This window comes from Hemitrygon akajei, chromosome 5 (genome assembly GCF_048418815.1).
Source record: "Hemitrygon akajei chromosome 5, sHemAka1.3, whole genome shotgun sequence".
Taxonomy (NCBI): domain Eukaryota; kingdom Metazoa; phylum Chordata; class Chondrichthyes; order Myliobatiformes; family Dasyatidae; genus Hemitrygon; species Hemitrygon akajei.
The window spans coordinates 53,023,656-53,051,198 of NC_133128.1; the positions used below are offsets into that span (position 1 = coordinate 53,023,656).

General features: G+C 42.1%; 2 protein-coding genes across 2 annotated transcripts in view; both read right to left on the bottom strand.

Annotated features, from left to right (window-relative positions):
* Nucleotides 1-879: 879 nt before the first annotated feature.
* On the bottom strand, nucleotides 880-8,783 carry LOC140727799 (uncharacterized). Its single transcript, XM_073045571.1, has 2 exons — nucleotides 7,416-8,783; nucleotides 880-7,132 (listed from the first exon to the last, which is right to left on the bottom strand). The coding sequence occupies exon 2, from the start codon at nucleotides 6,962-6,964 to the stop codon at nucleotides 5,936-5,938; it is 1,029 nt and encodes a 342-aa protein (XP_072901672.1). The 5' UTR covers nucleotides 6,965-7,132; nucleotides 7,416-8,783; the 3' UTR covers nucleotides 880-5,935.
* A 2,007-nt stretch (nucleotides 8,784-10,790) lies between these two features.
* cybb (cytochrome b-245, beta polypeptide (chronic granulomatous disease)) overlaps nucleotides 10,791-27,543 on the bottom strand; it is a 37,039-nt gene continuing 20,286 nt past the window's right edge. The window contains exons 10-13 of the mRNA XM_073045572.1: nucleotides 27,329-27,491; nucleotides 22,314-22,460; nucleotides 16,191-16,315; nucleotides 10,791-13,610 (exon numbers count right to left, since the gene is read on the bottom strand). Of these exons, the coding sequence (XP_072901673.1) occupies nucleotides 13,484-13,610; nucleotides 16,191-16,315; nucleotides 22,314-22,460; nucleotides 27,329-27,491 (562 nt within the window). The 3' untranslated portion in view covers nucleotides 10,791-13,483. The remainder of the gene's footprint in view (nucleotides 13,611-16,190; nucleotides 16,316-22,313; nucleotides 22,461-27,328; nucleotides 27,492-27,543) is intronic.

Here is a 27,543-nt window from a genome sequence, read left to right on the forward strand (position 1 = left end):
CATTAAGACAGAAAGTGAAGTAGTTCAGGCCAAAACTAGGACAAAGGAAATATAAATGTATGAAGGATAAATCGGGAAGCTTCATTGGGTTGCTTGACTGTGGATAGGCACCCTCTAATACTTAAAATAAACAAATGTAGGAAACGAATCAGAATCAGGTCCAATATCACTGGCATGTGTCATGAAGTTTGTTCTGTGGCAGCAGTACATTGCAATACACAATTTTAAAAACAATAAATTACATTAAGAAATACATATATAAAGTTAAATTAAGTTAGTACGGAAAGAGAGCAAAAGAGAAATGGTGAGGTAGTGTTCATGGGGTCATTGTTCATTCAAAAATCTGATGGCAGAGGAGAAGCTGCTCATGATACGTTGAACGTGTTTCTTTAGGCTCCTGCGCCTCATCCTTGACGGATGCAATGAGAAAAGGGCATTTTCTGGATGATGATGGTCCTTAATGATAGAATACACCTTGAGGCATCACCTTTTGAAGATGTCCTGAATGCTGGGGAGGCTAGCACCCGTGATAGAGCAGGCCAAGCTTACAGCATCTTGTAGCTGTTTCTTATTCTGTGCAATAGCACTTCTATACCAGATGGTGGTGCAACCAGTCAGAATGCATCCCACGGTACACCTGTAGAAATCTGCGAGAGTTCTTGGTGATACACCAAGTCTCCCCAAATTCCCGACTAAAAGTAGCTCCTGTCGTGCCCTCTTTGTAGCTGCATCAATATGTTGGACCCAGGATAGATCTCCAGAAACTTGAAACAGTTCACCCTTTCCAGTGCTGATCCCTCGATGAGAACTGGTGTGTGTTCCTCTGACTTCGCCTTCCTGAAGCCCACAATCAACTCCTTGGTCTTACTGACGTTGTGTAAAGTTCAAAGTAAAATTTATTATCAGAGTACATACATGTCACCACATACAATTCAGATTCTTTTTCCTGTGGGCATACTTAGCAAATCTATAGAACAGGATCAATGAACAACAAACTGGGCAAACACAAAAATAGGTAAATAGCAATAAATAACGAGAACATGAAATAGTAAGATAAAGAATCCTTAAAGTGAGATCATTGGTTGTGGGTACGCCTGAATGGAATATGTGTAGCTATCCCCTTTTATTCAAGAGCCTGATGGTTGAGGGGCAGTAACTGCTCTTGATCCTGGTGGTGCGAGTCCTGAGACTCATATGTTCTACCTGATGGCAGCAGCGAGAAAAGAGCATGGCCTGGGTGGTAAGGATCTTTGACGATGGCTGCTACTTTTCTACAACAGCATTTCAAGTAGATGTACTCAATGGTTGGGATGGCTTTATCGAAGATGTACTAGGCTGAATCCATTACCTTTTATAGGATTTTCTGCTCAAAGGCACCAGTGTTCCTATACCAGGCTGTAAAGCAGCCAGTCATTACACTTCCCACTACACATCTATAAAAGTTCGCCAATGTTTTTGATGACATGCAGAATCCTCGAAGGCTCCTAAGGAAGTTGAGGTGCTGTTGTGCTTTCTTTGCAATTATATTTATATGATGAGTCCAGGACAGGTCCTCCGAGATAGTGTCACCTAGGAATTTAAAGTTGCTGACCCTCTAATGAGGACTGGCCCATGGACCTCTCGTTTCCCTCTCCTGAAGTCTACAATCAGTTTCTTGGTCTTGCTGATATTGAGTGAGAGGTTGTTGTTACGACACCACTCAGCCAAATTTTCAATCTCCCTCCTGTATGCTGATTCATCACCACCTTTGATATAGCCCATGACAGTGGTGTCATCAGCAAACTTGAATAAGGTGTTGGGGCTGTACTTAGCCACACAGTCATCAGTGTAAAGTGAGCAGAGCAGGGGTCTAAGCACCCATCTCTACTATGCACCTGTGCTGATGGAGATTATGGAGGAAATGTTTTTGCCAAACTGAAGTGATTGGGGTCAGCAAGTGAAGAAATCCAGGATCCAATTGCACAAGGGGGTATTGAGATCCAGATCTTAGAGTTTTGAGGTGATGATGGCAAGTGCCACTGGGCAATAGTCACTGAGGCATGTTGCCACGCTCTTCTTGGTCACCTATATGATAGAAGCCTGCTTGAAGCAGATGGGTACCACACACCACCAGAGTAACTCATTGAAGATGTCTGTGAACACTCCAGCCAGTTGGTCAGCACAGGTCTTTAGTACTCAGCCAGGTACTCCATATGGTTCAGATACTTTACTTAGACTCGCTCTCTGGAAGGCAGCCTGCATGTCATCTTCAGAAACTGGAGACATGGAGGTTCCTCCCCATTCTGGTGGTCAAAATGGCATAGAAGGCATTGAGCTCATCTGGAAGTGAAACTCTGCTGGATTTAATTTTGTAAGAGTTTATGGCATTTAAACCGTGCCACAGTGTTGAGCAGCCCTAGTCGATTCCATTCTAATCCAGAATCCCCACTTCACCCGTGAGATGGTTTTCCAGAGATGATACCTGCACCTCTTGTAGCATTCTTGATCCCTAGACTTAAATGCCTCTGATCTGGTCTTCAGCAAATTCCAGGTTTCATGATTCATCCAGGACTTTGATTGACATACACCCTGAACAACTTTGTGGGGATGCATTCATCTGCAGCTGTTTAATAAAGTCTGTTACAACCCTAGTGTAGTCATTCAGATCTTCAGATGAGTGCTTGAACAGGGCCCAGTCCTCTGACTCAAGGCAATCCTGAAACTGCGCGTCTGCTTCCCGTTTAGTTGTCTTGATCTCTGGAGCCTTGATTTTTAGGCTCTGCCTGTATGCAGGAAGCAGAGGTACAGCCAAATGGTCTGATTTGACAAAATGTGGTCTTGGAAAAGAACATAGGCATTCTTCATTGTAGTGTAGAGTGCAAGGTTGTTTTTGCGACACCGTTCAACCAGGTGATCTATGTAGCTCCTTGTTATCATCTGAAATTCTGCCAGCAATAATTATGTTGTCAGTAAATTTATAAATGGCGTTTGACCTGTGCCTAGTCACACAGTTGTGGGTGTAGAGAGAGTAGGTCAGTGCACACACCCCTGAGGTGCACCAGTGCTGACTGTAGTGTTCTCGCTCAGGTGTAAGAGAACGCTGAACTAAACACCGAGGTAAACCGTCGTCAATGAAAACAGGATCGCAGTAAGATTAACCGTTTACTGTTCACTCTTCCACATTAACGTATGGTGAAAACTGTTGATAAAACAATACAAGATTTGTACAGTATTTGTTTCCTTCTTGATATCACATTTACATCGTAAATACTTGCAAAAGTAAACTACAACAACTACATTACATTAAAGTGCAGCATATAGTCGGAATCTATCTACGCCATTGACTGCTTTAAATACACTTCAACACAAACTATCCGCAACTCTTTAACTAACGAAAACATAAACCTTATCAACCGTTATTACTTTTAACAGAATCAGCGTTAACATTTTAATTCAACACATCGATTATCTCATGAACTTACGGCGTTGCTTCACTGAGTTTCTAGTGCGAAGCTTTTCTTGCGCTGATCCTGCACATGTGAGCCCCCTCCTTCCCGTTTCTCCAAACTGGTATTTTCCCACAAGACGTGGCCGAACCGGATGTGACATCATCACATGCCACGATATATCACAGACAACGAATTTACTTTAAACAATCCGAACTTTAACTAAAAAATGCTAACAAACGAATTACTAAAGCGAAAATATTATAAACTAAACAAATGCCATAAAGGCAACACACTCCCAGCTTGACCTTCGTAAGGTCACAATGAACATAATACAAAACTTCAGTCTCTAAATCAGTCCTTAGGTAGAAGTAGAATGACTTCTGTAGCTGGCCTTTGGTAAATTTTCACAACACCTTGGTCGGTAGTTTTCAACTCAACCTTCCTGACATGTCCATCCCTACTAGGGAATGTGGCAGTGACTCTGGCAATTGGCCAGCTGTTGCGGGCGATTTGCTTGTCCCTGCGCAGGACTAAATCTCCAACTTGAAGATTCCTGCAGGGTTCTGTCCACTTTTGTCTGTGTTGCAACAAAGGTAGATATTCCTGTCTCCAATGAGACCAGAACCGATTTGCCAGAGCCTGGACCTGTCTCCATTGCTTTGTGTACAAATCCTTATCAGAGAAGTTCCCTGGTGGAGGGGGGCTCCTGCCTTCTGCGTAAGGAGCATTGATGGCGAGGGTATGAAGGGGTTTTCCGGGTCAGAAGACATGGGTAGGAGTGGTCGTGCATTTATAATGGCTGTGACCTCTGCCATTAGTGTGCACAGTACCTCGTGGGTCAATCGGGTGCGTTGCTGCATCTCAGGTTTCCTTTTCAGGGTTTTTTGCAAGGGCATGAACTGCTTGACTGCCTGCTCTTTGTTGTTTGGCAAGCACTGGCGTGGTTCTCTGAAAGGTAGTGGGGCGACCCAATTATTTGCTTCATCTCTGAAGACCTTGGTGTCCTTTGTTTTTAAGAAAATGGCGTCTTGAGCTGATGGAGCAAGTTTATTATCATGCTCAGTTTGAGCGAAGACTGACTGACCCAACGTCTCGTCAGTTACTTTACATTTGTTAAAACCTTGTCGTGCTTCCTTAATACACATGACACTTGTGCGGGGTTGAAAAATTGAATGGCGGCCACTCTCTAGCACATTGGTCTTGAATGTGTTAACCGTTGGTTTGTGTACATTGCCAGGGCACACCTCTCCTATCACCACCCAGCCCAGATCCAGGCGTTGGGCAAAGGGGGTGTCGTGTGGTCCATTGACCTGCTACCTAACCTTGTGCACCTGGAGAACATCTCTTCCTAATAGCAGGAGTATTTCTGCTTTTGGATCCAGTTCTGGGATGTGTTTGGCGATGTGGTGGAGATGTGGTTGGTGTAGCACCGCACTTGGCGTCGGGATCTCAGTGCGGTTATTCAAAATTTCATTGCACTCTAAGAGTGGAAGGAGACAGATGACGACTTTACCATCCAGGGACTCGAGCTGGAAGCCTTCTGCCTTCCTTCCATAAGTTTCCACACTGCCTGAGCAAGTTCTAAGGTAGTATGGGAACTGATTACTTTCAATGTGGAACAAGTTAAAGAACTCTGGACTGACTAGTGAGCGATTGCTCTAATCGTCCAGAATTACATAGGCTTTGATGGCCTTGTCTTTGGCTCCCTTAGGGTACACCTTAGTGAGGCAGATCTTTGAACAAGAATGGCTTGACTGAGCTTGACCACAAACTTCTGTGCAGCTCGAGCTGACAACGGTTGTCGTGGAGTGAGCCTCTCCCTCCCCGCCGTCCTGTTGTGGGGGTGAAGGAGCGTTGTCGGTTTGCGGTAACGGGCTGGGATGCATGGCCCCATCGTGATTAGTGCTATTACATTCCGGGGACTTCACGGCAATCGTACACTCTCTAGCAAGGTGAGAGGTAGAGGAACAGCATTTAAAACATATTTTTTTCTCCTTGAGAAGGGCCATCCTCTCTTCAAGGGGTTTTTCCCTAAATGTTCTGCATTTTTTGAGGGGGTGGGGTTTGTTACGCAATGGACAATTCTTGCTAGGGTCGTTGTTAGTTGTAAAGGCTTCAGTCTTAAACACTGAGACTGGTTTATTAATGTTGAGATTATTCGAAGAGGATTTATCTGGCTTGGTGTAAATTGTACTGCTTCCTGGACCCATGAGGCTAGGGTCGTTTCGCTTCTTCGCCTCCTTGTACACAAACCCAGTGAAATACTCAAAGGGAGGAAATCGACCTTTGTGGTCTTCCTTGTACTCTGAGGCAACAGACACCCACCTTTCCTGCAGCCCAAATGGAAGTTTGTCCACGATTTGTCTAATCCCGTATGGAGTATCTAGGTATACTAGACCAGTTGAGTAGCCATCTTCTTTGGCGCCTTGAATCTCCATGAGTAAATCTCCGAGCTCTCTTAACTTAGTGTGGTCCTTGGCTGACACCTTAGGAAAACTTTCCAGATGTCAGTATAGCGCCACTTCAATAATTTCGGGGGCCACATAGCCCTCCCGAAGTCTCTCCCATGCTTTGCTTAAGGCTAGCTCGGGTTTGTTGATGTACACTGAACGTATGCGTCTCACCTGTTCGCATGATTCTTTTCCCAGCCATTTCACCATAAGATCCAACTCTTGGGTTGCTCTGAGCTGGACTCCGTCGATAGCGTTGGTGAATGTGGAGTACCATGCACGGTAATTTTCAGGTTTATCGTCAAACTGGTATAGTCCTGAAGTGATGAGATCTCGTCGTGCTAAATACTGTGCCATGGGTTCAACTGCAAGTGGCATGCGGGCTGTGGGAATATGTTGGCGGGTATACGACTGAGGGCGTACATCTGTTATGGAATTTGCTGTTCTGAATTCGGCCTTTGGCTCTCTTCTTGCCAAATCTGGTAAGATTGGTGTCGAGAAGTATTTGTTATCAGCCCTTTCATTCTTGAATTCATCACGGAGTTGCGAGGGTAAGTTGTCTTCCTCGGATGGATGTGATGCAATCGGGCCTCTCTGAGACTCCTCATGAAATGGGACGTTATCAAATAAGTATGGAGAGGAAGAACGAATCTTCCAGTCTATTTGAGATTGGACATAGTCGCTTGTGCGTTCCAATCTGATCTTTTCTGAAGTAGATTTTATGTCATCCAGAACATGCATTTCTTCAGCATCTTCTATTAACTCTGCTTCCACCCTGGCAGCTTCTGCTTCTCGTTGTAGCGTCAGCACTTCTAACTCTGACGCTATCCTTGCCCTTTCCAACTGGTTTTTGGCTTCTCTGGCAGCCGCTTCCTTCTGGTTTTTGGCTTCTCTGGCAGCCGCTTCCTTCTGGTTTTTGGCTTCTCTGGCAGCCGCTTCCATTTTCAATTTTGCTTCTTGTTTGGCGTAGAGCGCTCGCACCCTGGCGGATTCTGCTTTAGCTCTTGCATGGGCGACCTTACTTGATGATGCCCTACTGCCCATGTCGCTGGATGGCAACGACTTGATGCTGGATCGAGTTGTCATTGCAGCACTTGAAACACCTGATACTGCCGCCTTTTCACTGTAGTGTTCTCACTCAGGTGTAAGAGAACGCTGAACTAAACACCGAGGTAAACCGTAGTCAATGAAAACAGGATCGCAGTAAGATTAACCGTTTACTGTTCACTCTTCCACATTAACGTATGGTGAAAACTGTTGATAAAACAATACAAGATTTGTACAGTATTTGTTTCCTTCTTGATATCACATTTACATCGTAAATACTTGCAAAAGTAAACTACAACAACTACATTACATTAAAATGCAGCATACAGTCGGAATCTACCTACGCCATTGACTGCTTTAAATACACTTCAACACAAACTATCCGCAACTCTTTAACTAACAAAAACATAAATCTTATCAACCGTCATTACTTTTAACAGAATCAGCATTAACATTTTAATTCAACACATCGATTATCTCATGAACTTACGGCGTTGCTTCACTGAGTTTCTAGTGCGAAACTTTTCTTGCGCTGATCCTGCACATGTGAGCCCCCTCCTTCCCGTTTCTCCAAACCGGTATTTTCCCACAAGACGTGGCGAAACCGGATGTGACGTCATCGCATGCCGCGATATATCACAGACAACGAATTTGCTTTAAACAATCCTAACCTTAACTAAAGTGAAAATATTATAAACTAAACAAATGCCATAAAGGCAACACACTGACTGACAGTAAGTCAGTGATCTGCATTGACTGTGGTCTCCCAGTGAGGAAGAAAGGAGCCTAGGTTTTGGAGCTTGATGATTGGAACTGAGGGTATGATTGTGTTGAACGCTGAGCTGTAATCAATAAACAGCAGCTTGAGGTAAGAATTGGTATGTCCAGGTGATCCAAGGCTGAGTGGAGAGCCAGCAAGTTTAACATTTCTTTATGGAGCAAACCCACAAAAGTAGTAACAACACAGTCATGGCTGCCTGGATGAACAAATTGTGTTATCATTGTGGCAGGGGCTCAAATACACCAGATCAATGCAGGTTTAAAGATAAAACTTGCAGAAAATGCAACAAAGTAGGTCACATACAAAGAGTATGTTGGGACAAAAATAGACTGCATGGAGAAGAGAGAAAGCTGAAAGTCAAGTTGTAGTTTCAAAAAGAGCACTGATCTGCATGCTGTTGATGAAAAACCTGAGACTGATACAGGACTGTGCAGCCTTGAGATTTACAGTGTGAACATCAACAATAGACAACCAGTATGACTTACGAGAAGTGAACAGCAAATTAATTAAAATGGAGTTAGACACTGTTTCAGTCATTCCACAAGGTGAATTTGAGAGGCATTTCAAACATACTAAACTGAAGCTTGCAGATATTCAAGTAAGGACATACTGGAGAAAGTATAACTCCTGTGAGAATGACATTCGTAATAGTGAAATACAATAACCAACAAACCACGTTGAGCTTGTGTTTGGAAGAAAAGGGAGGACCAGCATTGTGGGGGTGTGACAACTACAACTCGATTGGAAGTTCATCCACAATTTGCATGTCACATCCCTTACAATGAAGCCAAATGAAAGTGAATTAAGGAATGCATAGAATAATGCTACAACTGTCTCCATGCCGAATACCATGAACCATTGCCCAAGAGGACAAACAGGTGGTTTGTGGCAACCTCTGTGCCTGGAAAGTATATTGGACCAAGGAAGGACCATGTGTCATAAGGTGGGCATTGGGAACGGACCCAAATGCAAGACACAGACACTGAAGTACTAGGGAGAGGACTAGGTGTATCAGGAAAGCAAGGGAAGTGGGGAAGAAAAGACGCTGGACAAAACACAGGTCCTGGACAAGACTATAAGACAGGGCATAGGCTAGGACTAGAGTAGGAAAGTGGGACCTGGATGAGGAACTAGGAACCTGGACAAGGACTCCGAGCCAGAGACTGGACAGGGACCCAGAACCTGAGTCTTGACTGGGGCTCAGACTCTGGATCCAGGTGAGGACTGGACATGGGGGCAGGACGCGGGACTCCAGGGCTGGACGAGGACATGAAGCTCAGACTTGGTCTTGATTGAGGGAGAGCAAGAACGCAGAGCCTGGGTCGAGGGACAGCAAAGCAGAAGTGGAGAGAGGCGTAGCTGGACATGGACACTAGCCCTGGATGAGGCCAGGACTCAGGGCCTAGGCTGCGACTTGGACTTGGACACAGACTGGATCCTCCTCGGAGCCTTGGACACGGACTGGACCCTCCTCGGAGCCTTGGACACGGACTGGACCCTCCTCGGAGCCTTGGACATGGACTGGACCCTCCTCGGAGCCTTGGACACGGACTGGATCCTCCTCGGAGCCTTGGACATGGACTGGACCCTCCTCGGAGCCTTGGACATGGACTGGACCCTCCTCGGAGCCTTGGACACGGACTGGATCCTCCTCGGAGCCTTGGACACGGACTGGATCCTCCTCGGAGCCTTGGACACGGTCTGGACCCTCCTCGGAGCCTTGGACACGGACTGGACCCTCCTCGGAGCCTTGGACACGGACTGGATCCTCCTCGGAGCCTTGGACACGGACTGGACCCTCCTCGGAGCCTTGGACACGGACTGGACCCTCCTCGGAGCCTTGGACACGGACTGGATCCTCCTCGGAGCCTTGGACACGGACTGGACCCTCCTCGGAGCCTTGGACACGGACTGGACCCTCCTCGGAGCCTTGGACACGGACTGGATCCTCCTCGGAGCCTTGGACTTGAGCACAGGAACACAGAACACAGAGCTGGGACCCCACTTTGGGAACAGGATGTAGGGCCAGGACTCATACAAGGATACTAAATACAGGGACACAAAGAGACAGTTCCAAACTCAACAATAGATAGTTCCTTCTGTAGGCGTGGCAAGGCTCCAGTCTCACTCCAGCAGCTGAACTTGATGGCGATACAGGCGAGGACACAGACGTGGGTAGCTGTCAGGGTTTCAGAGGGAAGGAAGGGAACAGTCCAGCCTCAGGGCAACAGCAAAGACAACCTGACTTACCCAACAGAGGCAAGGACAGATCCCACCATAGGGTAATGGCAAGAATGGCCTGACTTACCCCACAGAGGCAAGGACAGGAAGGGACAGATCCCACCATAGGGTAATGGCAAGAACAGCTTGACTTACCCCACAGAGGCAAGAACAGGATACCAACAAGACAAACCAGCAACCACACTTGAACCCAGGGCCACTTTATTCCACCCCCAATATGAGAATCAGGTGCCTGTGATTATGCCCAACTGAAACAACGGACAGCCAGAAAACCCGGAGTCCAGAGTCCACGGACCGGACCATGAACCGGAACGCGGTCTACACGGACTGGACCATGACACCATGATGCTGAGTGAAAGCCTAAAAGTGACAAAAGCAGTGGTCCAACCATAACAGTGTTTGTAGACAACATATCTGAGAGAGCTTCTGATATGTTAATCGGGCAGTTACTTGCGAAATGTGTCTTAAGCTGGAAGGGAGTTCAAGGAGTTTCAGGAAATTTGCAAGCATTCGACTTTCGTGAGTATAAAGTACCAGAATCTGCTCTGTGAGCATTAAGGTTATTACATGAACTTCAAGATGGAGACAAACGCTTCTTCTAAAAGTAGATGCAAGTACCAAAGCCCAGCTGGAGAAATAGAAGGCCAAAAAAAAGTCAATGGAGATATAAAAACAGAGGATTTGTCAGATGATGATATGGATATGGATGTGAATGATGTGGAAAAGAAGAGGTCAAATCGTAAAGGGAGCAATAGAAGGATTTATAAGAGAATATTCCAGTGAACTAAATGCACCTTCCCAAGATCAAGCTGCACAAACTAAAAGGAGAGAAAGGAAAGAGCTGTCAGAACCACTTCCTGCAGTCTCAAGGTCAACTCCCAGAATGTGGGATTGTTTTCACAACCACAGGTCTCATTTGCCAAGTAGAGTGATTCCCCCTCGTCAGGAAAGACAGAAGTAAGAAATCCCCAACAATGGTTAAATCTTTATGTCTGAATGCAAGAATTTAGGATTTACAGTACTGTGGATGTTCATATATAGCAGTTATATTATATGATATACCATGCATATACAAACGTTTGTAGTTGAGATGCATTCTGCATTGAGTTAGAGTTCACAGCTAACCAGGGAGGAGTGTTGTGTATTTAATGTTTCAGGAATAATTTAATAATCTTGTATATATATATATATAGTTTGATGAAGCATTCTTGTTCATTTAAATTAGTCATTACGGGTTATATGTATAAATAAGTGAATTGCATATTGTGCGCCTTGCTTAAAGTAAACACAAAGACATACTCCCATTTTCGTTCTCCTGTGTCTTCCTTTAAATACGCAGCAGTATTCATAAGGGAAAGAGAGGAGTGGGAAATTAAGGTAAGATTAATTCACTTTTCAAGAGCAGTAAATGGTAATGTCAGGGGAGCAGTCTGAGAAGAACATTCCATGTGCCTGGAAGGAATGACTACGATCACCTGCCGCTGTAGCACTGTAAGAAATCATAAGCAATTCACTTCCCTATTTTAGACTTGTTCATCAGTAACAATAATAATAGCATTTTGGAAAACTTTATTTCCATATCTCTTAAGTTCTATTCATTTAGACAACACAGTGATGACTCCTGCTAAATTAAACAAAATTGTTCTTTAATTCTCAAAGCTGAAATTTCATTACTCAAATTATTTAAACAATTATTATCAAATATGTAAAGATTAATATAATTTGTTCAATCAAGTTATATGACATTGTATCAGCCTATATATTGTGAAATATTAATTCAAAAAGAAAGTTTGAGCAAATAACACAGATTTTAGACAGCTTATATATTTTATATATTAAATCTGAACTCTTGTACTTGAAATATCTGATCTTTTGTCAGATATGATATAAAGTGGAACTTCATGTACATTGCCACCACCTGAAATAATGTCCCTTTTGAAATAAAGCTCAGATTTGACTGAATATTAGATGAATATCAGGACCTGCTTAAAGTGTGTGAACTCTACCATGGACGGTCCCAAGTCCAGCTGCAAAGTGAGGAGGGTTGAGCAGGGGGCATGGGGCTAGCAACTCCATTTTGCTAAAAAAACAGAGCTACAGAGGCTCCAAGGTCTTCATCTCTGATAGAGGAAGGATCTTCGAAGATGGGCTACACCTGGGGACAATTTGAAAGACTGGCTCTGGACAGAGGACTCTTATGAGCTGTTGTGGGCAGCCTCTGCCCCAGCATGGGTGATGGGCTTAAGTAAGTTGAAGTGTGTGAGGAGAGGCCAGAATGAATTGTCGAGATGATACATATCTGCATGATCCTAGTGGTCTGCGGGAGCTCTTCATCTTCCTTTCACCAACTTTCAAGGCCTCCCAATATCTATTTCCCATCAGGTATATGTGCACTTAACATCTTCAGAAACATACTGTTTCCTTCGGCTTCGAAACCCCTGTGTATCCAATTAAATTTTTTTTTTTAACCATTTTTATTATTGTAGAGTCTGAAAATCTAATTTATTACTTTTGTGTTGGTTTGTGATACTCAGTATTGGAAGATTACCTTCTGCAAAGCAACATAAACAAAAGTAACCTATTTACTGGGACTCGGTGCTGGGCTTAGATAGATTTTGCTGCAGTCAGATGGTTTTCAAGTTACTGGTTCTTAACTGCAACAAGGTTGTTAGTCTGTCTGAGGAAGAGCATATTTTTATTGTGAATTTCACCCTATGTTACCTAAAAGTCAAGGAAAAGACATGGTTGCTGTGAAAGTGTCATCATATGGCTACTTGTTAGAAAGGTAGTTCTTGTATTTAGTACAGGGTTGGTGATAAGTTTCTTCATTATTCTTCAAACTGAAGTGGCGATGAGGGGAAGTGAATGAAAACAAACAGGTACTCAGAGGGGTGTGTGCAACACGGGATAATGACAGAAGTTTCCAAATGCCTGGCAACTAGGCTGTGTTATTGAGGATGATTGATATTGTATTGGTAATGGGCTTGTTAAACATGATATGATGGATTTATTATTCTGCCCTTGTGATTGATCTGCCGCACAAAATGACAAGAAGAGTCAGAAACAAGCACCCAGGAGAACCAAGAACATGTGATTCCTGTCCAGGTTGAGTTGATCTAAAGATCCACAAGCTTCTACAGACATGGAAAGCCTGAGTAAATATACAGCATACTTCAAACCAACAAAAAGTAATCACGTTGAATTCGATTCTCTCACACAATAGTGCACAGGACTATGAATCCAGCTTTATGACACAGACATGATTAGACAAGTATCCTAAATTGTATCTTTTTTACACGTAGTTTACATCCATACAATGCTAATTCTGGAACAATGATGCCAAAACCTTTGGGACAGGATACAACCCAAGCATAAAACAAACAAAGGATTAGTTATGAGCTATTGTAAGAAACTAATAAAAAAAACTTGTCAATATACAGCAGATGTGTGATCTTCATGTCTTGCTGTTTGGTGAGGTTCATTGCTAAAAGCTAAAACCTACTGTGGATTCAGAAGTAAAGTTTTGGTGCCAGAACTTAAAAATTTTCCTTGTTAAAGATAAAATGTACTCCTCTTGGATCACCTGATGAATGAGCACTGCTCATTTTATTTAGAGTTTTGGCCAGAGATGCTGGCCCACAGAGGAAGACTCCCACATTGGTGCTGTAAAATAAAGATAACATTTTACTGATTTTCTTTCTAAAAAATCCTTTTTTTTCTAATTAGATCATTACTTCTGCATTCCATTCAATTCTAACAGTTTTTCCGGGATATTTTCTCGACACAGTATCAAAGTATTCAAGCACTCCTGCTGTTTATAGCTCTGAGGGTGTTGAAATACACATGAAATGAAAATTTTGGAGATATTCAGTAGAGTAGGTAGATTCTGTGAGAGAGGAAAAGCGCTAACATCTCAGGTTGATGACCTCTCAGGAGAAAAGTATCCTCTCGAGATGTAACAGGTATAAAGCAAATATAGGGACGGGGAAAGGACTGTAGGAAAGGTCTGTAATAAGGTGGAAGGCAGAAGAGGGTAAAGGACAAGGGAAATAGTGATATAAGGTGAACAATAAATAAAGAATGGAGAACATTGAACAGTACAACAAGGTACATGCCTTCAGCCCACGATCTATGCCGAGCTTACTCCAATATTTCCCTCCCACACACCACTCCATTTGCATTTCACCCATGTGCCTATCTAAGAGTTTCTTAAATGTCCCTAATGTATCTGCCTCTACCACCGTCTTGGTGGCACGTTCCACACACCAGCCACTTTCTGTGTGAAAATCCTGCCTCTGGAATCACCCCTATACTTTCCTACAGACACCTTAATGTTTTGCCCTCTTTTATTAACCATTTATGCCCAGGGAACATGTCTCTGGCTGTCCACTCTTCTGAGGCGCCATTCAAGTGGATTGTGTTGTCCCTTCCTCAAGCTTCTTGAAGATTGTTGCCAAATTTCCTTGTTTATAACCAGTAAGTATTCTTTAATATGAGTGTTTGATTGGCCTATTTGATAACATCACTGCTGCAAGACAGTGAAGAACAGGTTAGGCTGGCACCTGACAACTGATCAACACACACAAAATGCTGGAGGAACTCAGCAGGCCAGGCAGCATCTATGGAAAAGAATATGGTCAATGTTTTGGGCCAAAATCCTTTGGCAGGACTGGAGAAAAAAAGTTGAGGAGTAGAGTTATAAGGTGGTGGGAGGTGGGGAGTGGGGGGGGGGGGGGGGGAGAGAAACACTAAGTGATAGGTGAAACCTGAAGGGGGAAGATGAAGTAAAGAGCTGGGAAGTTGATTGGTGAAAGAGACAGAAAGCCATGGAAGAAAGGAAAGGGAGGCGGCAGGGGAAGCACCAGAGGGAAGCAAGGAGATAAGGTGAGAGAGGGAAAAGGGGACGGGAAATGGTGAACAAGCTGGGGGGCGTGGGGTTATTACTGGAAGTTCCAGAAATCGATGATCATGCCATCAGGTCGGAGGCTCCCCATACAGAATATAAGGTGGTTTTCCTCCAGTCTAAGTGTGGCCTCATCATGACAGTGATGGAGGCCATGGCTAGACATACTGGAATGGGATTGGGAAGTGGAATTAAAATGGGTGGCCACTGGGAGATCCTGCTTTTTCTGGTGGACAGAGCCTAGGTGCTTGGTGAAGTGGTCTCCCTATCTACGTTGGGTCTCACCGATATACAGGAGGGCACACTGGGAGCACCAGACACAGTATATGACACCAAAAGACTCACAGGTGAAGTGTCGCCTCACCTGGAAGGACTGTTTAGGGCCTTATCACCTTGTGTTTCTCTCTCCCCTCCGCCCACCTTTTAAATCTACTCCTCAGCTTTTTTTCTCCAGTCTTGCCAAAGGGCTTCGGCCTGAAACGGTTCACCAATCAACTTCCCAGCTCTTTACTTCATCTTTCCCATTCAGGTTTCACCTATCACTTAGTGTTTCTCTCCCCCTCACCCCCCACCTCCCACCACCTTATAACTCTACTCCTCAACTTTTTTTCTCCAGTCCTGCCAAAGGATTTTGGCCCAAAACATTGACCATGTTCTTTTCCATCGATGCTGCCTGGCCTACTGAGTTCCTCCAGCATTTTGCGAGTGTTGCTCAGATTTCTAGCATCTGCAGATTTTCTCCTGTTTGTGAACTGACTTCTGATACTGCGCAAGGGAAACCCATGCCTTTGAGATCGCGCAGATGCTGACTTTAAAATCCAGGCCAATAAATTCAGCATTTTCTATATTAGTGACATCCAAACATCCTCAACACTGCCTGGAATCCAAAATAGTATTAAATATATGACAGTTATTATTATTCTTTTATCAGTTAGATATCACCATGTTGTTAATTATCATCTTTTATTTTCCCTTACAAGCAAATAAAGACTGTACACACTTTAAAGGAATTTTAAAACATTGTGGTTTTATCTAATGCATTTTGCCATTTCCTAACATAAGCTTTCTCCAAGGTTCAAATGGAAGTCATGTCTGTGGCCTCTCATGCAGCTATATCCCAGAGCAGTGAGCATTCACATCTAGCTAGCGAAAAGGAGATCCAACCTGGTTAGTTAGAAGGAGAAGCAACTCAAGTTCTCACATTAATCAGCGCAGCAGTAAAAAAGATATTGTGTCACCAACCCATTTCACAGAGAATCTCTAATTTTGCATTGTCACAAAATTTAGAGATATGTTTAAAATTGTGTAACATACTCAGCAACTCTGCCCACCACTCCTACCTTGGATGTCTGGTTGCAATGTTTTTGAATTCGATCTCCCAGTTTGGCCTTCCGTACAATGTCTTTTGTTTGAGTCCTGTGATGACATCGGTTTGGGCTTCATGGTGCATGGCAAAGTGAGTTGCCTAAGAGTAGCAGATTTGTCATCTGGATTAGTGAGTGCCACTGAATCAAGCAAGAGCAGAAATATCCAACAATACACACTTGCTTAACATTAGTGTCGTAATGCACACCAATCAGTAAATTAACAGAGATACGAGCATGGATCTTTTGATCAGTGCTACAATTCAATAAGGCATGAAAAATATAATATTCTACTTTATTTGGTTAAAATAGCAAGGTATAGATTCATTCATGTACTGACATTAACATTAATTGTCACTATTTGAATCTCTAATGGACTAAAACTTGGCAACTAATCTAAAATTAAAGCTGGTGAGCATCATACCTGAAGTTCCAATCTATTTTATTTTTCACTTCCAGATCCATTTTTAACACATTTTCAATTGTAACATAGTACTTGTCAGCTCTCAGATCTGCCTCTTGATGGTTATGAAGGTTTGTAAAGGCAGAAACACTGGACCAGCCTTTTCATTCTAGACCACTCTGAGAATAATCTGTGAGGTTCCTATAAGGTAATACATTCTAAAAGATGCACAAAGACACATAATGAGATCAATGGAAGATTCAGCAATTGACAGAAAGGTAACTTGTTTTCTTGTAACGTGAATGGGTGCAGTCTTCCCGGTGTGAGGAAAGGAACAGCAGGCATAATAATGGAAGCCAATATTGCAGCCAATGTCATACGTATGGAAAAAAAAACAGTGGTGCAGCAAGCCTCCAAGTAAGAAGCTGGATAAAGTATGAAGTACAGGACCCCAAAGCTGCTGATCTCTGGATTACTCAAACAGGAAGATTTTGCAAGTGATTACATCAAAGCAGGAGGGATTGCTTTATATTCCCCGGGCATTGGGATAATTTCAAAACCAGGAAAGACCTTCCAACCAGGTGAGATGCAGCTGATCAGTTCCAGATTCAGTGTCACTCTTAGGAGGTAAAGTTGTGCTTTGAAGGAAACTTTTAGTTTGTCGGGAAAACGGTAGTCATAAATGCAGAAAGAAAGCATTGTAGATTGAAGAAGCAAAGTGTAGAAAGCGGAGGAATTGAAGGAAAATAAAGAAAAGCACAGGTCTGTGCATCAATGTTGGAATTTAGGCACAAATTATAATATTAATTGCATTACTGGGCTTAAACCTAGGAAGGGGTGTAAAACACATTGCTGGTTACAATGTTTTCAAGTTTTGTTACAGGAAAGGAGTAAAGGTAGGGAGCAATGGGATAGTTCAATAATAAAATATTTCAGAAAGACAACATACTAAAGGGTTTATGTGCTGAATCATTCTGTTTGATATAAGAAATTGAAAATGATCTGGTTTAGCTAGTTCTGTAAAATACAGTAGAAATCTGAGAAGCATACAAAATGTGCAAAAGAGCAGCTGAAGGAGGCTGTAATGTGGGCAAATGGAACGTAAGAGAAACGCTATAGCCAGTAACATAAAAAGGAAGCTAAAAATCCCTTTTCAAGTTAAAAGTAAAGTTTCAAAACCTGCCAACAACTTACTAATAATTAAAAGCCAAAATTGTGAAGCTGAAAAGGTATTACTATGCTAGCTTTTCTCAGTGCAATATATAATAGAAAGAAAAGCATTGTTAAAGTAACTTCAGGGGGAAGTTAAAGGTCTGATTAGAATTAAAAGAAAAACCCTTGTGAGAGCAGAGGTGACCAATGACTAGTGTACATCAAATTAATTCTCACTTTGGGATGTGTAGATTAATGAGGCTTTCTTCTCAAATCTTTTAAACTGTAACAAATGGTATCTGATGAATCCAATTCCATTCTTTGATGAAGTATAAGAGATACTGTAGTAGATGTTAACATGGAATTTTGAAAGGCACTTGATTGTTATAAGTAACAGAATTATTGGGAAAACAATTACACATGGTATTAACAGTAATTGTCTGAGGGAGAGCTAAGGTGTAACATTCGGATTATTTTCTGGCTTAACAGAAGTTATGAAGTTCTCCAGGCACCAGTATAAAAAGCTATGTTTCTCTTTTTTTTTTAAATGAAATGGATATGTCTAGGGAATTTAATTTTGAAGTGAACAGATGGGGTGGCATGGTAGCATAGTGGTTAGCACAATGCTTTACAGTACCAGTGACCCGGGTTCAATTCCTGCCACTTTCTGTAAGGAGTTTATACATTCTCCCTGTGACCATGTGTGTTTCCTCCAGATGCTCCGGTTTCCTCCAACAGTCCAAAGATGTACCAGTTGGTAGTTTAATTGGTCATTGTAAATTGTCCTGTGGTTAGGCTGGGGTTAAATCGGGTTGCTGGGTGGTGCTGCATGATGGGTCCGGAAGGGCCTATTTTAATAACAAATTATCTAAAAATAAAACTTAGCAAAATGACAAATGGTGAAGCAAATAGGAACGTATTTCAGGAAGAAGAAAACACTCTGAGAAACTGTCAATATGTGGCAGATGCAATTTAATGCATGGAGATTGGAAGGGATGTACATTTGGAGGAACAACATGGAGGGGCAGTGTGACTTTGATTTAAAAACATAGAAGGTTAACAGTACCTGGAGGTGGACATCCACAATCTTTCAAACATGGTGAGGCAATCTGACAATATGCTTAAGTAGAAGAATGGGATACTGACCATGTTGGAGGGTGTGGTAAAAACACAGTTTTTTTGTTTCCTGCTGGACTTGGGATGAAATCTGTATTGTATTCTAAACCTCACAAAAGGAAGGTCCTTAAAAATTTATTGGGGAATTTACCAAGAAAGTATGACTTTGCTTATGATGAGGCATGAGATGTAGGATTATTCACAACAGAACAAAAATTAAATAATTAAAGGAGTCATTTTAACTGAGAGAGTGAAAAAAGTACTTCCAGGAAACGGTTTGCTAACCAGGGTTCACTGATTTAAAATGAGTGGTGAAAGAATTGGATTAGAAATTTGATTTTTCTTTCAACAACATTGTTGTTGTTAAGATCAAAACACCCTGGCACTGAAATCCAATCAAATCAAGTTTAATTTTCATTCAAACCATACATGGATACAGTTGAAGGAGACAGCATTCCTCTGGGTGAAAAAACATACACGCACATTCAAAATAATGAGAAGGGAAAAAAAGAACACAGTCATGTAAGAAAACACATTTTTAGCCCAAGAACCTGAGCAACAAGTCCCGCAAATTGATGGTTACTGTCAATTGATGGTTACAAATTACTGTCTAGCCTGTAATTCCACCGATCCAACATTGGAGGGCAGTACTGATGGGAGAGGCCATCCCCAACTGAACCTGGACGTCAGGCTACAGTGCAAGTCTGAGGCTTGAGGCCTAGTCCTCGCTACAACTGAGGCTTGAGGCCTAGTCCTCGCTACAACTGAGGCAACACTGCTGCCTCACCGCCGGGCTCACCACCAAACAAGGGAAGCAGGCTTGCAGCAATCAATGTCCAACAGAGCCTTGTGATCGCAAAAGAAACACAAGAAAGAATGCTGGAAGCAGAATTTTCAGATGGTAACTGGGCATACACTCAGAGAGGTCTGATTTTCTGACTTTGGGGAGAAAAGTGTAAGTCGAGGGACCTAACCTGGCACAGATGATGGACTTAATGATTTTTTTCTCCAGAGCCATTGTGGCATCCAAGGAGATCTTTTGGCCACTGAATGCACCCACTTTCCTGGAGACAAATCTAGTCAAATGTTTTTCTTGCTGAACCCATAAGGGTCTGTGAGTTTATTTCTGTTGTGGATCTCTCCAATTTTGATCTGAAATAATTTTATGGTTGTTCATAATGTGTCCTGCATATGTGATGCAATCAAAGCACTTCCCATCTATAACCAAGTTTTCTCAAGTCTATTTATATGTGTGTTTTTATCTGTGGTTTAACACTTAACAGATTTTGACATCTGATTGAATGACTAGAAAGTTTCAATTCTGTAATATTTGGGGGAAGTTTAATATTGCAGATGTCTGATGAAGATCAGAACAAAATTTATTCAAATCTACAGAACAGATCTGAGTCAATTTTGACATTGTTCATTCAGCTTCTGGGTTTTTAAAAATGTTAATCTATATGATTCCTCGCATGGAAAGAACATTGCAGCACAAACTTCATCCAACAATAAAAATGCTAAACAATTGAAATTTAAAGTTTATTATGTTATGATCCCAGCCCCCTCCTTTGTGAGAATCGCCAGAGCCCTAGTGAAGGGGGGGGTCAATGACCCAAGAGAAGAGAGAGATACGTGCGGTGTCCCTCGTTTCACGGCGAGGCAAAGCTGGCGACTGTGGTCATTGTCTCGTGGAGACACCTTTGTGAATTGGGAACTGTACTACGTGTATACCCTCAGGGCAACGTGGGTGGAGAGATGGAGAGAGATTGCATCATCCCAACCTGATTGACATCTGAGACCCCATGAGTTCAGATAAAAGAGGGGTTGTAAAGACGGCCCCCCCCCAGATACACCAGAAGACACGCTAGAAATCCTGTGACAGCGTTTTAATAGCGACAGCCGGTGGTGGGGTTCGTGTGCGTCTTTTCCTTGCCTGGGATTGGCGACCTCACCACGAAAGAACGGCTTAGCTACAGGGGAGGCCACAAGTGAGCGTCCATTCCCCAACGAGGCTTCGACGAATCGAACTCCTAAAGGTTGGAAAAACCCGCCGGGTAACTGTTTCATTTAATCTCTATCTCTCTCTCTTTAACAAAGTGCACCAACGCGACACCACAAAAGACGGCAGCTGGTGGAACTGCAGTGACCGCAAGAGACTTTCAGATATACAACGGACAATATATACATTACCCCTAGACAACGATAGAGTTTATTTCTTATTGATTATTACTATACCTGCGCTTTAGATTGAGTATTGACGACTTATGTTATCTGAATGTTTGTATTAACCTTACTTTTGTGCCCCTTTATAAATAAAAACGTTTGAAAATGGTACCATCAGACTTCAGCGGACCTCTCTATCTTTGCTGGTAAGTGATCCAGTTACGGGATACGTAACAATTATGATGAATTATACATAGGCTTACTATCATACTGGAAGAAAAAAAATTATAATTTAGGTATTTGCCAGGTTAGTACATAGCTCACAGCAGGAGTGCTGATGAAGGGTCTCTATCCAAAATATCAACTTGTGGTGACCCACTTCCCAGTGCACTCGAACTGGCTCACAAATCGGCGCGCGTCGGCATTGAACCCAGTCTCAAAAAGGGCGCCAAGTCTGCTTCACCAGCAAGGGGAAAAGCCCGCGCGCGGGATGGGACTGTGAATACAGCATTCCTGCCCGGGGAGGGCAGGATCAGGAAGGCTTTAAAGCGAGGCCGTGAAGTTCGAATAAATCTCTTTTGCAACTGCAGCTCATCGACTACGTGTCGTTATTTCAGCGCTGCGTGTAGCACACCGCTACAAACTGTTTATTTCCCTCTATAGATGTTGTGTGACCTGCGGAGTTCCTGCATCATTGTGTGTTGCTCAGGATTTCCAGTGTCTGCAAGCTCCCCTGTGCCTTAGCTGTTCTTTACTTAGGTCTGAAGTGTTCAGGGTGTGGAAGTGTTTCTATTGCTGTTCAGAATGATAAGGGTCTGTTCCTGTTACTTGGCCTTCGCCATGCAGTAAAGTAGATCTTTAAAGGCCACTCCAGGCCAGATTCATTAGAACATAGAACATAGTGAAATGGAGTATTGCACAGGCCATTTAGCCCATGATGTTGTACCAATCTTAATACCAGTTTATACTAAATATCTTCTTCCTGCATACCATCCATATCCTCCATTCCATTCATAAAAGCCTCTTAAGTACCACCAAGCTACCTGCTTCTAATACTACCCCTGATAATTCATTTCAGGCACCCACGACTCTGTGTGTGAAAATCTTGCCCCTCATTATCACCACGTCCCCTCATGTTCTCTCCAGATTGATTGTTGCATTACCATAGGAAGAGATAAACTAGATTCCAGATTTGAGTTTATTTTTATCTAGATTTCTAGGATAATGTCTGCTGAATGAATGTGGTAAAATTAATAAATGGTTACCTGGTTTTCATCCCATCCAGTGAGGTAAATGTTGTAGCTCAAGAAATCAGAATTGCCTCTTTCAAGCATTTGAGACTCAAGGGATTGAAGGAGGTCAGCAAACCATTCAAAAGCACTGGTTTCTCGGCAGAGCCAGTAAAAATAGATCTAAAAAAAATAACAACACTAAACTTACTTTGTGTCTGTGATGCAATTTGTCATCTGCTGCATTGCAATAATATTTATATTATAATTCAATAAATAGAATAAATTAATTGTATTTACTGCACACCTTTATATTTATTCCTACAGCATTAGCTATCAATTATTGGAGATGAAAGTGCAGATGGATACACCACAGAAACTTCCAATGAATCTGTTGTGCTCTACCAGCTTCACTTCTACTTCCACCAAAATACAATTGCTTTCTTCATCAGTGTTGCTTCCCCCCTCCTGTTTCCTGTTACTTGGCTGAGTTTAAGTGAACTAAAAATATCTTCTTATTACTTTGCACTTATTTTAATGGTGCTTTCATTTACTGTTGACTAAATAAATGTTATTAGTCAAAAAGGTAACAATATTTCTGGCAGGACCTCATTTCATCATTAACAAGAACAATAATAATCCATTTGTGTGAAGTGTATTGCCCCAGGCATTGAGAAAGTAAACAAGGGTTTTCAGCACACTTGGAAGATGAATTGATTTAATTTCAGTTACGTGTTTATAGTTGGAAGGAAATATAATCAATATTTTTTTCAGAATCTGGTTCTAAAAGCTTTGAGAGAAACTGCAGAAAAAGCAGAATGTGACAGTACATTGATTTTACATTTTGTACTTCCAAATCTAGCTAGGAATATGGCTTATGAGATATTGTATCAGAACCTAATTAAAATTTGAACTGATGAGCTGGTAGAGGTATAGTAAAAAGACAGCAAGGGTAAAATGCTAAAATGACTGGAGACCCAGGGATTTGAGGCAGAAATATAAATTTAACAAGCTTCAAAATCTAAGAGATGAACATCTCCTTGGAGAGGCTTGGACTTGGAGAAAGTCTGCCCATTTTGTAAATATCACAAATGTTTTCCACCTATTTCCATTCACGGACTTCCCTGGTATAAAACAAAGCACACACCTGCATAATATTTAAGTATTGTACATTACCAAGCGGAAGAAAGCTATTTCTTTCCATTACTGGCTTGTCTGGATGGTAATATTATATTTCCCATTGAAAATAAAGCTGTTTGCTGTATGCTAATCAAATATTCCATTGTAATTAGTAAATTTCCATTTTACCACTTTTGCTTATCAAGTTATTGGCTATTTTAGTCTTTTAGTCAAGCAGTGGTTTACAGAAATTTTCCTTAAACTGAAAACCTTTGTTATCACGTTAATATATGATATCAGTTGAACTTAATCAGAAATAAAATAGATGGTCAAATTTGTGCCCCCTCACGTGTTCAATTTGGGGTTGTGGTGTCAATGAGCCCTGAATGCCAGTGCTGCGACTGACTTGGTTAAAAAAAATCTGCAATTCAGCATCTAATATGTGACCACTTCAAGTAATGAATTTCCTTTAGTGTGAAACTTAAGCAAGAAACAGGTCATCACTTCTCATTTAATGTGGGAACTAGTATGAATAGCTGGGCTTTTGGGCAAGGGAGTGGTAGAAGGGAGAAGTCTTGAAGTAAATCATACTTGGGTCTGTACAAGGCGATTGAGCAAGGCTGAGAAAGTGAAACCAGCCTGGACAGGCAAACTTTAGCTGATGTGAAAATGATGAGCTGATTGCTTTCTTCTTGGCTATACACCTTTACGAGATTAAAATTCCAGGTCCCAGAGAATAGAATTTCTGATCATTTCAAGTTCACTGTGTTATTTTTTGTAACTCCAAAACATAAAACTAATTGAAAGAAAGAACACAGAGCTGGGAATTAACTCGTGTATGTTCGCTTTTACATTTAGCGAGACATGCACATATGACCTGGTGGCATAATGATGTAAGCCATTCACATAATTTTACATATAACCTGTAATGAATCATTTAAACAAGCAAAGAATGCTTAATGAAACAATAGGTGTACAATGTTACTTAAATATTAAATACATAGCACTCCTCCTTGCTTAGCTGTAAACTCCAACTTGATATAGAATGCATCTCAACTTATATACAGTATATACAGTATACTACTGTATATAATAAAACTACTAAATAAACATCTACAGCATAGTACATTTTAAATTGCCCCATTCAGGCCTAAAGATTTAATCGCTGTGGAAGATTTCTTACTCTTGTTGGATAATGTTTTTCCTGACAAGGGGGATCACTCTGCTTGGCAGGTGTGACTTTTGAATATGAAACGATCACAGGTTTTGGGGCCTGTGAAACAATCTGTGGTGGTTGTAGAAGTTGACTTTGGGACTGCAGGAAGTGGTTCTGTCAGCTCTGGACACATTTCTTCTCTAACAATTGACTCTGCTCTCCTCAACTGATCGATGTGTTGTCTCCAGATGACATCAGGTGCAATCTCCACTGTGCACAAGTGTGGTCCATTTCTGTCCTTAATCTTGCCAAGTACCCACTTTTGAGCACATCTGTAGTCGCTCACCAGGAGTGAAACATCACACTTACTTCATTAAGAATCCTTCAGTTTGTCTCAGCTGTTTGTCCTGCATCCTCCTTCTGAGATTGGGATTGAGGGGATCCAAGCATGAGCACAAGGGATGACCCAGGAACAGCATGGCTGGTGAGTTATTGATTGTGGAGTGTGCTGCATTGCGATACGCAAGGAGGATATTGGCAAGTTTCTGGTTCACTGTCAGTGTAGTGTGATTTACTGATGTTGCTTGCAGTGTGTTCTTTAGACTCTGGACAAACCTTTACACCACACCATTTGCACCGGGGTAGTATGGTGCATTTCCAGGAATGACTGAAATTGATCACAACAAGCTGTCGTCCATGTCACTGACGAAGTGTTCTGGAGCACCAGACCTTGTGAAGAGGCTTCTCAACATATCAGCAGTGTGCAAGGCTGTAGTGGGGGCTACTGAGAACACACCTAGCCTCTTGGTAGCTGCATCCAAGAAATTTGTGCCCATGAATGGTCCAACAAAATTAACATGACAGGGCAATGCAAACCATTCCTAGGGACGGAGAGGCACTGCTCTTGGCATCTTCTGAACGTGTAGGCATCCCAAACAGTGCATAGAAAGCTGCTTGATCTGCCCAGGCCACCGAACAAATCTGCGAGTCAAACATTTCATTTTGACCACACCTAAATGACCAGCATGTAAGTCCTCCAACACTTCAACTCTCAGCTTTAATGACACAATAACTCACAATACTCACATAATGCAAACCCCCCCCCCCCCGTCATGGGGGAATTCATTCCAGTGCTCCTATAAGTGGGGGGACTGGAATTTCTGCTGCACATTCCAACTATTTTGGGTGGCCATTTTGACCTGAGACAGTGTGGGGTCTTTTCTAGTTTCTCTTTGGGTCATCTCTGCCATAATAGGGAGACTTCTGATTTGCATTAGGGAAAATACATCAAGAGGAGTGTCCTCTTTTGTATATTTTTAGGTATTTCTTATTCCAAGGGCAAACAGGACATGATTAGTCGTCCGCTTGAATTTGATTTAGTAATTGTGTCCTCAAAGAAACAGAGCCCATTTCTGCATTGGTGTCGCTGCTGTTAGTGGAACACCCATCTGTGGATTGAAAATGGACACCAGCAGCTGATGATCAGTAATGAGGGTAACTCTCTCCTATACATACTGGTTGAATCATTTTACACCCAAACCAGACTCAAGGCCTCTCTGTCAATCTGTCCATTTTTTTCTCTGCAGCAGTAAGAGAATATGATGCAAAGGCTATTTTCATCACTCCCATCTCTCATAACCTGTGACGTGACTACATCTATACAGTACCATAATGCGAGGCATCACAAACACGTTTCACTGGATGATCTGGATCACGATGTGTGAGTACAGTGCCTGATGTCACTATTTCCTGTACCTTTTGGAAAGCCACCTCACACTGCTTTGTCCATTACCATTTCTTCCCGATCTGTAGTAATGAATGCAAGGGGTGGATCACAGTAGCCAGATTTGGCAGATACCTGTTATAGTAATTGATAAATCTTGTAAAGGACCACAACTGTGCAACATTCTCGAATTTTCACCACTGCTTGAATTTTCTCAGCACACTTGTGTAATCTTGTGTGTCAATGGTGTGACCACAGTAAGTGATGGTTGATTTAAAGAATTCACACTTGTTGCACTGTGCTCAGAGCCCATAATCTTCCAATCTTTTTAACACTTTTTTGAGATTTTGGAGATGTTCCTTGCTCCTCCCCACTTTTCTTTCTTCCATGGCATTCTGTCCTCTGCTGTCAGACTCCTCCTTCTCCAGCCCTGTATCTCTTTCATCAATCAACTTCCCAGCTCTTTACTTCATCTCTCCCACTTCTGTTTCACCTATCACCTTGTGTTTCTCTCTCCCCTCCCCCACCTTTTAAACCTACTCCTCATCTTTTTTTTCTCCAGTCCTGCTGAAGGGTTTTGGCCTGACTTAACCTTCAACTGATTTTGTTCCTCCAGCAGTTATGTGTTTACTTGGATTTCCAGCAACTGCAGATTTTCTTTTTTATATAACTTGTGTATGTTCATTTTTACTTTTAGCAAGACATGCACACATGACATGCTGGCGTAATGAGGTAAGCCATTCACATACTTTTACATACAACCTGTAACGAATTATTTACACAACAAAGAATGTTTAATTAAACAATAAATTTAGTGTTACTCAAATATACTGAAATATTAAAAGCACAACACATAGTGGATAGAACAAGAACAGTTGGCCCCGAGGAACACTTTATTGCATTCTTTTACAGCAGCCGTGCATCAAACTGTCAAATACTTGTTTTTTATTAATTTATAAATCACTGGATCAAATAAGCATTAGATAAATTCTGATAACCAGTTCTTGCAAACAAAGGAAGTTTTCCCAAAGCAATGTGTGTAATGTGCATTACCTTTTTCAGTTTCAGATTTGGATCAGAATGAGTGTACTTGTACCAGACAGATTTGAGAACAGATGCAAAGGGGGTTACTCCAATCCCTGCTCCAACTAGAACAGCAGTTTCATACAGAAAGACGTCTTCACTGGCAGTGCCAAAAGGGCCATCAACCGCAATACTGAAGCAAAAAAAAAATGGTAGATCATTGAACAGCTATAGGAGAAGGACCT

Excerpts from the sequence above, each read along its gene's own strand:
- LOC140727799 (XM_073045571.1), bottom strand. The coding sequence starts at position 6,964 with ATGACAACTCGATCCAGCATCAAGTCGTTGCCATCCAGCGACATGGGC.